Raw genomic sequence first — 16,482 nt, 5'->3', positions numbered from 1 at the left:
GAGTTGAGTTGGTACGGAAACGCAATTCATTGGGGGTTGTGTGGAGAAAATCAAGGATGTGGATTGTGAAATACTCATACTCCCAACAGACGCCAAACAGTGCGATATGTTACCATCATTCGAATTTGATTTATTCCTCTTTCAAAAACGTGCTACGAATATTTCTCTTTTGGGTAGCTCCCATACAAACTTGCCATGTAGGTAATCATCTGTCTCGATGAAGGGGTGATGGCAATATTCAATGAGAGATTTTCACCAGCAGCTTTTCCCATAGAATAGATTATTCAGTTTAAACCAAACAATAATTTATTTGATTTGAAGTCGGTCCCTCAATCACTTGACCAATAAAATACCGATTTATTTGCACGTTGTTTGCTTCCTCAGCTGTCTTAAACTTTTCCTCGACATGCGATAAAATTCTTCTTCTTTTTTTTAAATCGATAAATGCTAGATGATTTTCTGCAATGTAAGCCTTTTGTAGATAGCACAAATGAAGACTGACAATTATAAGAGTAACAGAGTTTTCTAAAGTTAATCCTAAAAACAAAAACTTACACCCTATTGACATATACTCACTTTGTTTCAGAAAAAAAATCTTATAGGCCAAAAAAGATCCAACGATTTATATTAATTTGGCATTTAAGTTTGCAGTGTAATTTGACAAATGTTGATCATCAATTTTGCTTAATTTTCCCATTGACTAACCACTTTGTTCTCCACGTAATTTGCATGAACGATTTCCGAATTAGATAATCACTCCTGACCACAGCATTTACCACAAAACACCCCTGACAGCGTTAGGATGTTGAACCAAAATAGAGATTAGCAAAATTAAGCCACAAACTTCACCTTCCGGGACCAAAATATAAAATAGATCATTAATTATTATGATACGGAGTACATCAATAAAATTTGCATGATTTTATCGCAAGAGTTTCGCCAGCGTTTTCTTGGAAATTAATTTCGCCTGTGAAAATTTCCCAATAAGCAATTGGTATTTTCGGACCGTTTACTCATATTTTATCTCATAATTCTAATCAGTTAATTATTCAAGTTATTAAAGTAAAGAGTACAAGAAAAGAGATGACAAAGCGTACCAGCTTTGCAGAGTGCTCGAACTCATTAGATAGAGCTCTCCCACCATGTATTACCTTTTCGCATGATTTTTGGGTCATTTTAATATCCATTAAATTGATTCATAAATTTAAAAATCATTCCGAAATAAAAAATTGCTTAAGAAAAGCACATATTAGATTATTTTAGCATGAGTAACACGCATACCGACACGGACAAATAAAAAATTAAATTCAAGAAAAGTAAATAATTTACGGGTGTATCACCGATACACTACCGATTGAGTCCGATACAGTCTGGTTCGAAATTTCAAGATTTCTCAAAAAAAAATCTAAAATTAAGCTAATCGGTTGAAAATTAGGCTCTCCAAAGTGCTTAAACTTTTACCTTCAAAAATTCGACATCGAAATGTTTTTCGAACATAGGTGTCCAGAAACGATGTATTCATCTTGGCTACCTCGAAAACATATTTGAATATGAAAAATTCTAGGAGCCGTTTTCGAAATAAACCAAAAAACATGGTTTTAGAGAGGAAGAAGAAGAATGGGGAGAAAAAGGAAAAAGACTGTCCTAGATAATGTTGACTTATTTGGGAGGGGGTCGTCGAAGACCCGAAGTCGATATCTTCGAACAAATAAAAAGATGTTTGAAAAATATTTAAGAAAAATACATCAAATATTACAGGTACATTACCGATTAATTACTAATTAAGTCTGATGTAGTCGGGTCGGAAATTTCAAGACCTTTCCAAAAATTCCAAATTTAAGCAAATTTGTTGAGAAATGGGTCCTACAAAGTAGTTAAATTTTGATATTCGAAAATTCGATGTCGAAGTTTTTTTCGGTCATAGGTATGTATAGACGAAATGAATTGAATTGAATTTATTTCATCTGTTCCTTGGCCTTCCTACCTCCCATACCCCACCTAAATGTTCACTTGGGCCACCCCCAAAACATATCCGAAAATACAACAAATCGTAGGAGCTATTTTCGATATAAACCAAAAAATACATGGTTTTGAAAGGGATGGAGAGGGTGAGAGGAAAAGGTAAAAAAACGTCTGAAGATAATGTCAATGGCTTTTTATTAGGAGTCACCGAAAACCGGAAGTTAATATCTCTTATCGTTTGAGTTCGAGATCGGTGACAAATTCGAAAAAACCGGATTGTATTGTATATTTCTCTCTTCGATCAGAAAAAAGACTATTCTTCTTACTAATTGTCACCTAATACTACTTTCAATGGCAAAGTGTTTTATTTTATTCATTTTCTTAACTAAAAAATTGAAAACACTTTAATTTATGCAAATTAAGCATTTCGAATGTTATACCGGCTTCACACCTAAGGCTTAGCTATATGGCTTAATTGCTTTAATTTCTTATCCATCACAATTTTTTGAAAAAAAAACTTAAAATTGGATTATTAAAGATAAATGACCTATTAGGCTCACAAAAAGCAATAAAATTGCGCGATATTTAGGATTTTGAGACTTTCGGGAACTGGGCTAAACCTCTAGTCTGAAGCCCGTATTATGGATATATTTTCCAATATACAAATCAGTTTTTCTCATTCAGATTCTACTGTTGAAAATTCTGAACACTAAACCTAATAATTGACCTGAATTTGCTAATATGTTACTCGTATAATTTCAAACAGCACGAGAATTTCCTCTTTGTAATTGGCTCACAAATTTCTTTCTTGTATTCTTTAAACTTAAACTCTGAAGCATTTATCAATGAATATTGTAATATTGAGCACAAAACAGCGACAATGTACAAATCGAGCATGACAGGACTATAACACTTTTTTGCTGATATTTTAATCACGATTAGTCGCCAAGAGGATGACATCCTTGGAATGAGAAAAAGACGTGGAAGAAGATATTCCATTATTAATGAGGAAGTTACTCGAATGAGATAATAATTTCATGTCACGTCCTCTACCTGTGAAATTCCCATAATCATCAACCGTTTGGTCTCTCCTTCGGTTCTCGCTAAGAATACGATTCTATCAGGGATTACATCAGCAAGATCGCGCCATTTTTCCAGCAGTTTTGTCTTGCAAATTGAGCGTAACAGAGAGAAATTTACCTCGACTATTCTAAGAATGATACCTGTCTCGAAATCCTGACTCCTGGACATCTCTCAACCCTCCCCACCCATCAAGTTTATATAACATTTGTATACACCCAAAGAAGAGGATTCAGTAAGAGACGACAAACTAACAGAATAAGTATAAGGAAACCCAAGAGCAATTTACCTCTCTATCTTAGGCCAGCAAGTTATGGAGCAGTGGGGGCTAGTTAAGGGTAACAAGAGTGACTAATGTTGTGCCCTGAGACGGAAACTTTGATAATCCGCTTTGGTAAACGTGTTGCCGGGAAATTAAAGAAAAGTTTCGCAAATTGCTATGCAAATGGAATAATTTGTGTGTCCCTCCACTGCTAAGGAGGGAAATAGTTCAAGTGCTGAGATGAGTCACTAAACAATAAAAGGTGCAGAAAGGGGCAGGAATATGATGTTGAAACGTGTTTGGGCGTCTGACATTCTGCAGAAATGCTGTTTGGCGTCTCTTGGTATTTATGCAAAAGCTCATTTTAATATACAACCCCTATTTCCACCCTCTTGTGCACGTCCCACGCCTTAAGCACTCATAATCGTAATTCACTAGGGATTTTCTCTCGTACACTCTACACTCACTGGCTCAAAATGCAGAAAAGAATTAATCCAATATAGGAGTTAAAGAAAAGTTTCTCGAAGAAAATCCACTTTTATTTCAGTATTTACGTCAAAATATTTTACTTTTATACTCTTATCTTTTCAATGTTTGAATACATATGTAATATAGTATGGCAACTGAAGTCTAAAGTTACATATTTAAGAACATTATCCCTCTAGGAATAACTGGGTCAATCATTAAATTATTCATCATGCAAAATTGTTCAATCATTTATTTTTATTCGACTCTCTGTCTATCTATATGTTAAAGGGATAAAAATAAATCAAACTATTACTCAGTAAAAAAATTTGCAAAGTTTTTCGCTTGTTTCGTGAAAAAATCCGAATATTTTATATGCGGACGTCTTGTATATGGAGGATCCTGTTTTCAGAAAAAAAATTTAAAACAAAATATGAAATATCTACACTGAGAGCAATCCGAAAAGGTTAAAATAACATTCCGGAAATGTTAAATTTTACCCTGCAGTATTGATCCAAAATCGTTGTAAATATTACCCTTTTTAGGTGTATTAGGGGTTAAAGTTACCCTTTTCCATGTTAATTTTAGCCTTAAAAAGGTATAAAATTAACATTAAAAAATGTTGATATATTTTTACACCTAAAAAGTGTTAAAATTATGAGGAAAAAAAGTTTATCGCACCTCCGTTTTTCTCAGTGTAGCTCTAAAAAGTTTTAGAGACCCTCCCCGTGTAATCTTGAAAAAACAGTAATTTTTAATTTTGTTTTTTTTTTTTAAATGTTTTGTTATCATTTCAAGGTGTAGTCAACGAAGAATACAAAGTTCATAAGTTCATAAAATTATACGTTCATTCACAGCTAGATTTTGATTCTTCAATAGTGTCTTGGCTAAAAGATAAACGAACCTCTAGTTAGAGAAAATATCGTTGATTCTTAAAAAAAATCAAACCAATTCAAAATTAATTTCGCACTAAATAGGTTTTTAAGAAATTATTCAGTGATTTTAAAGGTAATTATAGTGAAATTAAAAATTAATAAGTCTCATTTCTTGTTTTTTTCACACAATAAGGTTAAGACTAACACATGTTAACAATCATTATTCTTCGAAATTCGAAAAGAAAGTACCTCAGCCACTACGCAGACGGAATGAGAAAGGTTACGGCACCAACGCTAAGACGGCGGTGGACGCATAAATCTCATGCCTGTTATTATGCCTCTAAGAAACGCACGGTTTCAAAGGCAGTTCGATTTTAAATAAATAAATAGAAATAAAAATGTATCTTTTTTGGCTTTTGAGTGCTTAGAATGGGTAAAATTACTTTTTTTCATTTGAAACTAAAATTGGCTAATCTCCACACAGTAATCTTTTAATAAATAGAACGTTTTCAGAGTGTGTTAACAACATGTTGATTTTCTAAAAGCTCATTTGCAGCTTTTACATAATTCACCATTTGTACTATTTCTCACACTTGCAAATAAAAGCACAACATTGTATTGCAAGGGTTGTAATCCAATTTCTCAGTAGTATGAACAGCAAAGCCACCCACTAACTCATAAGTAATATGTTGCATATTATCACAACACAAGTTCTGCTGAATGGATTTAATATACATATATATATTTTCTCTAGGATGGTAGTATTGCCCATTACACTTTCTCCCTGTTCAAAGTACACTTGCCAGTCTTACTTTGACTTATACCAGGTATCAAGTTCCAGTATTACATCAGCATGAGATGTGAATGGGCATTAAAGATTTATTAAGACACTATATCCCAAGGACCTAAGGTATAATGGTGTTAAATATGTGGAAGGAAGTCGTCGAGGGATTAACGGATGAAGAGTGATTTGGCCGATTTGGCCATAATATAATGCCTTGGAGTGAGAAACAAATGGTCCTGTAATATAGTTTCCGCTTAAGAGATTTTCCAAGGATATACTTAAAATAAGTAATAAAACAGACTGGGGTTATATCGATTTGGAAATTTATGTTTAAGTATTACACTGATCTCTGGGAAATGCACTTTTCTCATTTTTCCATATCTATAAAAAACTCTATTGTACGAGCACTATCCTAAATGATTATCTCGAATTTCCGTAACAGCTGCTAGAGACAAACGTCGAGGGAGAGTCTCTATTCATACAGCCATTGTAGCACTTGAAAGCTTTCTCGTGTTTCCACATGGTAAAATTTTGTGTTTTGTGAACTTGTATCTCTCAGGAAATGCACTTTAAACAGGAATTTCCGTACCTCAAAATATATACTCTGTTCCATCCCAATCTCAAGTTGTATACCAGCATGTTTCTTTTACTTTGTTTTCTCACAAATCTTTCAATTTTTTTTTCATTTTCCAGAACCACAAAAATCCATCATCGTATAACGTCATAGTGCTCCTTTGTACATGGCTCATCTCGAACCATGAACATTTAATTATGCTAGCAGTCGGTACAGTGTTCCCGCAGAATTGTTATTGCAATTTAATTAAATTTTCTATGGTGCTTCATATAGTCTCATACAATGTCTGGTGGTGGAGCAAAATTTTATAATAAATGCCGTTCTACTTGGTTAGAACATAAAATATCTGAAAATTCTAGTTAAAAAACCTTTTAATTTATTCTCATTTAGATGTTTTTCTCACTAAAATTAATAGAAGAATATCTGATGGATATTATTAGATGAGATTCTTAATAATCTCATCTACAATTCATAATACAACGACTGTTATTTCTACCTGTTTGAAAAAAATCTAACGTATATTCTTTTGCATTTGAACAAAAATTTAAAGAAAATTCTATATTAGACAATGTTAATTTTTCATTAATGATTGAGATAGGATAGGATAAACATTTTAATTCGGTCAATCAAAAATCAAATTTGGTTAGCAATAAAATATTTAATTTTGATCAGTAATAACTAAATTTATTCAGTGAAAAATATTGAATTTTGATTAGTAAAAAATTGAGTTTAGTCGGCAATAAATTATTAAAATTTTGATTTACTAAAAGAATTAAATGTGGTCGATAAAAAAAATTAGTTTGATAAAGCCTCTGGCACACCCTTAAGATCAAACAATTTCCGTGAAATCAAAAAACATTGCATTTGTCTATCCTACTCCTTCATCATCATCACTTTCAACCGCTTATCCCTATTGAGGTCGCGAGCCCAATCTAGGTTAGCAGCCTATGCCTGTCGATCATCCGCCACTTCAAGATGTTCAGGTCCGATCTCAAAACAAAATTCTGTATTTAATTCAGCCACCTTGTCTTATGCCCAAGACACACTTACGACTTAAGCCGAGAGACGACTTAGTGGAAAATGATGGAAATGTAGTTTAATCATTATTTCGACTATAATTACACTAAGCCCTCTCGGCTAATCCTCAGGTATCGAGGCCCTTAGGTCTGCTTCGAGGTTGAGGTCTCCTGACAATGGCTTGCATAGCTTTTCTGGGGAGTTTTCGAGTTGTGATTTCTCAACTTGAAGAAGAAATTCCTGAACTCTTTTAGCTCTTCATGAAGGGCTACGTTTCACACTTGATCTCGATGAGTGATTCCCTTCTTAAACATCCGGAGCTACCTCATCTCGGCATTTGGTACTCGTACTTGCGATCTTACTTTTTCGACCATTACCCAAAACTCATGAACATAGGTAAGAATAGGAATTAACACCAGCTTTGAAAACCGATAATCTAACTGAACGACTAAGCTCGGCCTTCCTCAACACAATTTGAATTAAACTTAATTAGATTTGTTGTAACGTTCAAAAAAAGAAGAAGTCAAAAAAGCGGAATAGACATATGAAAAACGTTTGAAAGGGTTGTGAACTTGAAAATGAAGTTTTCATGATTTAAAAGATGTGCAAGAGCCATAATGAAATATTCAATTTTGGTCAGTAAAAATATCGTTACAGAAATGGGTGCAGTTTATATAAATTAACATCTAATGTGGTTGCAGATAACATAAAAACCTCTTTAACTTCCCTTTCCTAAAACTTGGATGAAAATTTCATTGCCTTTATATATAAAAAAAAATGTGTACTGACCAAATTCGATGTTTTGCCGACCCATACTTTGTACTGTTCAGTATACAGTACCTTACAAACATTGTAAAATAAAAACGGTAGGGCACGCACACAACTAATAAAATTTGTTAAGTATTTTTAGTGTTACAAAAAAATATTAGTATTATTTAATTTTTGTAAATTGTCATATTTGCTTAAGTTTTGTTGAGTTGAGAACTATATCACTGTATGCAAAAGACTTTCTAACGATAACGATTTTAACGATAAAAATCATACAAGTAATTCTATTATGATTTATACTACATAAAATCTCACTTAAAGTATTCATTTTACCGCATATTTTAGGGAAATATTTTTTTTTATTTCATTAAATAATCAAAATCATTAAATATAACACCGCTAGATATAAAAAATTAACCTTTTAAATTTTTTCATTAAATAAATTGAGCAATATAAGTTTAACAAAAAGTAACTTGCACCTGTACAGCAGGTTATACGGTTTGTGGTTATAAAAACAATGAACGCTTTTTACATTTCTTTTTTGTATGTAAAATTAAATTTAAGTGAGCTTCTCGTACCTTTTAATTACATAACTATAACCGTGTTAATTGCTATAATTATCCCAAATTATGTTTCCCATTTTTCTATAATGTTCATAAAGGGAATTATTGTAAAAGAGATTTCAAGGAAACTGGACGATGTCAAGGCATTGTCGAGTTCAGATGTATTTTTTCAAAGATGACAATATTATTTAAAACCATTTGTTAAATCATAGAAAAAAAAATTGTCTTCAACCTCAGAGTAAGTATTACGGAGAGGACGTTTGAATAAAAAATCTCAAACCCTACATACTTTAAATCTTTAAAAACGATAATAATAATTATTATTAGGAATACAATAACTAAAATTTATAATAAAAAGATTTTTATTGAGTTTCAGATTGAAATTTACGAAATACGACATTATTAACAGCAATTAGCGCGAGTTAAAAAATAAAAATGTCTATTAACCCACCCATAAAATTATGCATAATTATGTTTATTAAAATAATAAATAATAAATTGGGACAGCACAATATAAAATAATGTTGTATAATAATTTATAAATTATTTTACCAAAATTATTTTATGTATATTCATTATACATTCACTTTTTTATTCTTTTAAGCGGATCGTTATTTATCTTTACTACACCTTTAAAAATTCAGTAATTAACTTGTAAATAAGTTTGACTTAATTAGTCCACAAGCTCAATTATATAATCAGCGACAAATTTTATTTTGTATTTAGTAGTCGCCAGATTTTTGAGTTACGAAGAAGTTAGAGTGAGAACTTACACGCGGTTCTGAAATGTTCTAGGTTTTAAATTTGTTTAAATAATGTCCGCTAAAATTTATGTTAACCTTGGAATTCTTTTTGTGTTCCTCGTGCAATGCGTTTCTGGTCAATTGAACCTACATGATCGAATTGACCAAATAAGATTAGGCGTGTCAGCTGGTTTTAGAATTCTGAAAAACACCTCTCAAATTATATCGCTTGAAAAGTTGGGTGCTTTGGGAAGGGATGCTCTTTATGAAATACCAGGTCTCACTCTTATGGAGGCTCTTAACAAGTTCTGCTCACTAGCCATACTGACGGATAAGGACTTGGGTCGTTATGAAAAAATCAAACCTGACTATGATAGGTTGAGGTTGATCCTTTACAGTAGTTCCGAGAACACATCATATAGCTTAGGTGAAATGAGTAAATTAGTGGAGAATCCTGCATTTAATAAAAATGATCCCGTTGTTATTATGGTATCTGGTTGGTTGTCCAACAGAAAGGATAAACCCAACGATCCAGCTATAGCAATTTATAATGCATATAAATGTCGAGGTCACACTAATTTTCTTGTAAGCAGAAGCATATAATTATATTAGAAAACCAGTAATACTTTTTCCCCGTCTTTAATAGCTGGTCGACACGGACGTGTTTATTAGCACACTTTATTCCTGGTCTGCTCTAAATACGGAAGAAATAGGCAAACTAATAGCCCCAGCAATTGCTGATCTCATCAACTATGTCAACATCAGCCAAATACATGTGGTCGGTCACAGTTTAGGAGCTCAAATTGCTGGTGCTGTAGGACGACACTTACAGGCTAGTACACAAAAATCACTTGTTCGTATTACTGGACTCGATCCAGCTCGTCCGTGCTTCAATCAAGGTGAAGCTCTAACGGGTCTTGGCCGAGGAGATGCTCTTTTTGTGGATGTAATTCACACAAATTCCGGGGGATTTGGTCAAAAAGAACCAGTTGGTGATGTTGATTTCTATCCAAATGGTGTTAAACTTCATATGCCAGGTTGTAGCAGAATGTCATGTTCTCATTCCTTGTCGTGGAAGTACTATGCTGAAAGTGTATATCCTGGGAATGAGTATGGTTTCCTAGCGACACGTTGCAATTCCATCTATGCCTATGCGCGGAAATTATGTAGTCAAAAAACAATTCCAATGGGTTATGCAACACCAACAACAGCCAAGGGTAATTACTTCTTAACGACAAATGAGCATCCACCATATGGTAAGAACTCGAAGGTATCAACAATATTAAATAAATGTGCCTCTAGAAAATACATTACTCGTTTCATTAACAATATCTCCTAAATTGTTACCCTACAAACCCTACAAGATTAAAGTTCAACATGAATTTTAGCTTCATTCAGGATTACATATTAAATTGTATTTATCATATCTAGCTTTCAGTTTTTTTCACACTAAAAGAAGCGAAAACAGGTGGTAAAATTGTAGATTTTCTTTAATAATTGAGTTACCTGTAATCCATAGGTATTATTATTTTATTTGAAAAAATAACTAATTTTATTTCATATCAAAAAAAAATATTTCTAAAAGTTCAAAATTTCTATCGGCCGAAAGTTTCTTGACACATTTGAAAAAGGTATTCAAATAGTCAAATACGTGCATCAAACATCATATTTTTCTATTATATTTTGAAGTTATGTTATTTGAGGGACAAATGGTGCTTTGTCAGTTTATGCATATATAAAAGTGATAAATGTCAAGAAACTTTTGGCCGATAAAAAATGATTAACTTTTGGAGAACAATCGTTTTTGATATGAAATAAAATTAGTTTTTTTTTAAATGCATAAATAATATCTATGGATAATAAGAAACTTATTTACAAAAAGAAAAATTTAAAAAAAATATATTTTTTATACAATTTTCCACCAGATTTGTCGAATAAACTTTGTCAAGAAACTTTTGGTTAATACTGTACTTTAACCACCACATGGACGAAATGAGTAATTAAAATGTCTTCGATGGCTTTCGAATCCGATCTTCGAATATCTTTTCTCTTAGGAACTCTGCGGGCTATAAACGATCTGACTAGCATATTTCTCAACCTATTGCAATAGATTTATTTGAAAGCACTTAAAATTCCAATAGAATAACAAATTTATAATAAAACAACTTAATTGAAAGCTCTTGAGCACGATTTATTTCCGCTTTTCCCCAGTCATTAAACCATTAAACTACTTTCTTCATCGAAAACAATAAATGTGCAACAAAGTTTAAGGGCATGACGGCCATACGACTACGCGCATTCTGCAAAGCTGTCACGTTTAGCTACCCATTGTGCAATAAAATCATCTACAAAATTTTTACTATAATATATAAATATGTAAAAATCTTCAAAATATTGATTTATATTTTTATAGCCTTCTCTGACTATAAACATCTCCCTTTAATGGCGGTCTTTTAGATATATTTCGCAAATATCTGAAAAAGATGCTTCCATTCATAATATCTCTCAATTCAATTTGAGAACAGGTTGAGTAGTTCATATAATAATAAATGTGAAGATACATACTGGAGACCTCCAAATTACCTCCCCCTCCTCTAAAAGCTACAAAAGGAGCTTCAAAATGCTAAAGAATGGCTTTCTCCTTCATATGCCATTACAAATTTTTCTACCAACGTTTTCAGTAGCCAAGCAGAAAAAAATATGGAAAGAAATGGAGAGAGAAAATTGTTGAACGCAATAAAAAAAGGCAAGAAGCCAAGAAAATGGTCATAAATTTCAGTGGTAGGAAGGGAGGGAGAAAAAGGGAACAATTGGGCAACGAATTCAAAAAGTCCTTCAGTTGTCATCTGAGCACTGTTAAAGGATGGTTTTCTGGTCATCAGGGTGGAACAGATAACTCATAACATCTCTAACTTTTATCCCCTTGCTGCCCTACAGTACCTTTGCAATCCTTTTCAACTTTGAACCCAACCCTACATTGGTCTTATTGAACAGAAATTGCAACGCAAGAGGAAAATTCAATCCCATCCTCCAGGTTAATTTCAACGAGCATTTACTCGTTTTCCACCAGCAACAAGAAAATTGAATAAAAAGTAGATTATATATAGTCTATGGTATTGGATGAAAAGTAATCCTCTGTTATACAGCAGATGGTATTTCTGTATTGGAAAGATTGTGCATGTGGGAATAACAAATCAATAGAAATTTACCATCTTTCATCTGCACTTATTATAAGGAAGCTATACAGGATATTGCAATCTGAACTTTATTTATTTAAAATTTATCAAAACGCAATTGCAAAAAAAATTGCAATTTTTTATAGGGTTACGTGGGTTACGTGGGTCAAGATATCTAAAAGCAGCATATTTTTTATTTCAAATATATTTTCAAATATATTATTAGAATACAAATTTCATTACTTATCAGGAACCCTTTAATCAAGTGCAGGTTTAACATAATAATCGAGACCACCGCAAAGTTGAAAAAAGGTCTCCGAAAACCAAGTCCCAAAAGCTTAACTTTTAAAGAAAATTTTAGAAAATATAACTCAAGTATTGTGCTTTTGTATGCCTTATTGCATAAATTGATTAAATTTTCAATTACTTTTAAAAAATGAGAAAATATGTTGCTTCTTTTAAGTCTTAGTGACCGACATAACCACTTAAAATACGTGAGAATTTGTATAGTATACGTGAATAAATGGAATAAATAATATATAGTTGAAAAAATATACAAATTAAGGCTTTGAAAGGCTGCTTTAAATGGAATTGCAACATAATATGGCTTCAAACTTTATATGAAGAAGAAAAAAGGGATTTCAACACAATTTTAATTGAATTATAACTCCAATATTGTTATCTCCAAAAATATGTATCTCCATTATTCTTGTCGTCTTTGAATTTTGACAAATTTTTAGCAAATGATTCAAGAAGACTCTTGCCAGCAATTCTTCTCATTATCCCACACTTACGATAATAGTAAATTAAAATATAACTGAATTTATACAAAAATACAGAACTTATTAAATGATTTCAAATCCAAATGATTCAAATGATTCAAAATGCAGATACTACAAGGATTGATGGAAAAACGATAATACCTAGTCAACAGAACTCAACATGTTTTCACATAAATGGAGAAAGAACTTTTATATCGATTCCAAAAACCAATCATATGAGACAGAGAAAAACTTCACGTGAATATGTAAATAAAAGGGTTTTATGTTTACAAGCGATTGTACCAATTTGCAGTAACCTGTTAAAACTTTCATAAAATCGCGCAAAAGTTAAACAATTGTTTGAAAAAATATAACTATCGGCAAACTATCGATTCACAATCGATCATCATTTGCAAGCATATCAGACTTTTTTTTATATATTTCGGAAAGTTCTAAAATAATCCAAAATTATCAGAATCGTTTAAAAATGCGCTCTCTAGAAGCAGAAAAGCTTTAAGAACAGTTGCAATTAATGATTCAAGACAATCTGTAGTCAGGCTTCGCATATAGGCAGATAGATAGATAAATTTATTCATCAACAATGCTTTCGAAGTACAGTTTTCTTTTAACTGAGATCCCGTGTAGTTTTCAGTATCCACCGCCGTCTTAGCGTTGGTGACCAACCTCCAGATCAAAACGGTGGAAAAGCTCATTCAGGCTTCAACACTTTAAATTTTTACCGCATTCATTTAATGAATCTGACCTATTTTTTTTAGGAAATGTGTAACTTAAGACTCTATTTAAATAAATTGCCGATAGGTCATATTAACTAAAAGAATTATGAGAAAAATTGGAAGTATGCGAAGCAAAAAGGTGAGCGAAGCCTGACTTCCCCTAAAAAAGTAGGAGAACTATGACAAACTTCGAACAGCTTGCAAAATCAGACATTTCTTTTGTTTTTCCAAATTCCATAAATGTTTAATATTTTTGTTTTAAATTTTTAGAGGTTACACAATGCCAAAGTAACAAGAGAGCGTCACCTCTACGAACAAGATGCCATAGAAAAATCCTTGGTAGAGTTCCGGAAGTGCATTTTAATTTAATTTTAAATTTATTAAAAAGCTTTTTAAAGAAAACAGATATGAAAAACTATTTTTTAAGGTTTCAAACTATGAGCAAGAAGCAAATAAAAAGATTAAATTTGTATCAGAAATATTTTATTTCGAACACAGTACGATATGGCTCCTGCAACACGTCTGAAATTTAGGAAAATTTCCGTACTTATATTGGAATGGCAGAAGAAGAATAAGAAAATAAAGGCGATAATAATAAATACAGGAACTCGTGATATAATAGGTAAGAGCGTTCTTTTCGTGCGCCAGTGAGATATCTAACTTAACGGTTGCTGTTGTGAGTTCAAATCCAACCCAATGCAAAAAAAAATTTGAAGGGTATTTGCCAATATTTTTCACGTACACATTGTAAACTGAATAAAAATTTGTAAATTGAATAATGTACAAAATGGCCAAAATGGTTCGCTATACAAAAGTAAAAAAATATAATTATTTTTTTAATACCCGCAACGTATAGCAAATTAACACATAAATTCATATAAAAACTTTCCTATTTATAATTTCAAATATTACAATCAGTCAATAAGCTTTATGTATTTCACGAAAAAACTGAATTATTCATTGAAATAGTTATATGCATACATCATAAAAAAAACGCGGTGAAAAATAGAAACAAAAAAATAGATGCTAACTAAAGAATAATGATTATCCTTGCAAATAATAGAATGAACATTTCATCATGCGAAATTTTTCGGTATTTTATCAAATTTTACTTTTTTCTTTTGATTATCTGTTAACATGAGAGCTTTCAGTGAATTCTACAAACAAAAAAGCTTGAAAAACTCAGAATTAACGAAAAATATTTTGCGTCGATAGGTGCATTTTGACTTTTTTTGTGATTAAATGAACTTTGTCTATAAATTTTTTTTTTGTGAATAAACGAGTGCAGTCAATTGGTGTATTCGCTGAATAGAGATTAATCTAAACACTTTTTATTTTCGTATTATTCACTAGAATGATCATGCACAATTGAAGGAAAAAGTATTTATGCTGGAAAATAGGAAAATTATGCTTGAAGCGATGGGTTGTGCGTTGAGTTGAAAACCTCTTTACACTCTTCTAATATTTTTTTTGAAAATATTTTTCCTTTTCTCTGTTTTATACAAAATATACATAAACATTGGAAAGTCTGCTTAGAATGAGACGATCCCACATTGGGTGGATTTATTTTGACATAACATATTGTTATGTCTGTGACTGTTGTTCCAAGAAATAACCAATTCACTCAAAGCACACGAATGGTACAAAGTTAAATTCACATAAACCCTGTCTAAATGTTTTATTTCTTCACGTCCTTTTAAGAGAAGATATGAGACAAAAATCCAGAACATGAGACTTTCGAGTGAGGAGATTTGGCTTTTTCACCGAATCTCTCTGAATCACATTGTGGAACTTTTTGTGGTTCTATGGTAAACTTCATTGCTAAAATGAATAATTTGCAAAACATTCTATATGCTATTTGCTAGAGTTGGCAAATTTATTCAAACATTACATGAAACAAACCACAACTTCAGTCACGGAGTGTATTTCATCATCAGGGTAAATGTAATAAACTTCCCCATGTCCCAATTCTAAATATTCGATTTGGAGTGCCTCATCCTTCAAGGACTGAAAACACAAGGGAAAAAATTTGTATTCTTGTCAAAATATTTACATTTCTACACGTCTGTCTTAAACCATCATATCCTTATCGAATTTCTTATGATAAAAATATCTATTCATCGATACGATGGACGTGATTTTTCTCCTCATGCTTCTGAAATTCAAGCTCTTCTTATTCAAACTCCATATGCCTCAAATTTCAAGGAAAAAAGAGACAGAATATTTCAGCACGATTGGACGAATGAAAATATGAATAATGGAGATAACATAAATTCAAAGAAAAAAAAAGTGCCGCTCAAAGACCAAAAAGAAGGCCCAGGAACAAGGCAAACTGAAGAGGTTCTACGCAAAATTTGGGATGAATACCATTAAAAATCGAAATAAAAGAGAATTCTATATCGCTTGCAAAATCAAAGAATCTTCAGATGATACACCTTAGTATTGAAAATATTACTAATATATTAAATGTGGCATTAAGTGGAGACCTGGCACTAAAGTATGTAATGCCTTAGACACACTTACAACTTAAGCCGAGAGACGGCTTAACGTAATTATAATCAAAATAATGATCAGATTATATTTGCTAATCCGTCTCTTGGCTTAAGCCGAGCAAAATCCAGTAAATTCTAAAGACTAAAAGAAATATCAACACAAACAAATGAATGATTGGCTTATACAACTTGTGAAGGAGTTTTCCACCGTTTTCACTCCAGAGGG

At 32.1% G+C, this 16,482-nt stretch overlaps 1 protein-coding gene across 1 annotated transcript; it reads left to right on the top strand.

The window, feature by feature from the left end:
- The first annotated feature begins 9,071 nt into the window (after positions 1–9,071).
- On the top strand, positions 9,072–11,269 carry LOC129805504 (vitellogenin-1-like). Its single transcript, XM_055853464.1, has 2 exons — positions 9,072–9,678; positions 9,740–11,269. Exons 1-2 carry the CDS (start codon positions 9,166–9,168, stop codon positions 10,430–10,432), a joined length of 1,206 nt encoding a protein of 401 aa, XP_055709439.1. The 5' UTR covers positions 9,072–9,165; the 3' UTR covers positions 10,433–11,269.
- The last annotated feature ends 5,213 nt before the right edge of the window (positions 11,270–16,482 follow it).

Source organism: Phlebotomus papatasi, chromosome 3, assembly GCF_024763615.1.
Source record: "Phlebotomus papatasi isolate M1 chromosome 3, Ppap_2.1, whole genome shotgun sequence".
In the NCBI taxonomy this organism is placed as follows: Eukaryota; Metazoa; Arthropoda; class Insecta; order Diptera; family Psychodidae; genus Phlebotomus; species Phlebotomus papatasi.
This window is presented reverse-complemented; position numbering and strand designations above follow the sequence as displayed.

Coding starts and splice junctions, on each gene's coding strand:
- LOC129805504 (XM_055853464.1), top strand. CDS start 9,166: ATGTCCGCTAAAATTTATGTTAACCTTGGAATTCTTTTTGTGTTCCTC. Junction 9,679..9,739: donor GAGGTCACACTAATTTTCTT/GTAAGCAGAAGC, acceptor CGTCTTTAATAG/CTGGTCGACACGGACGTGTT.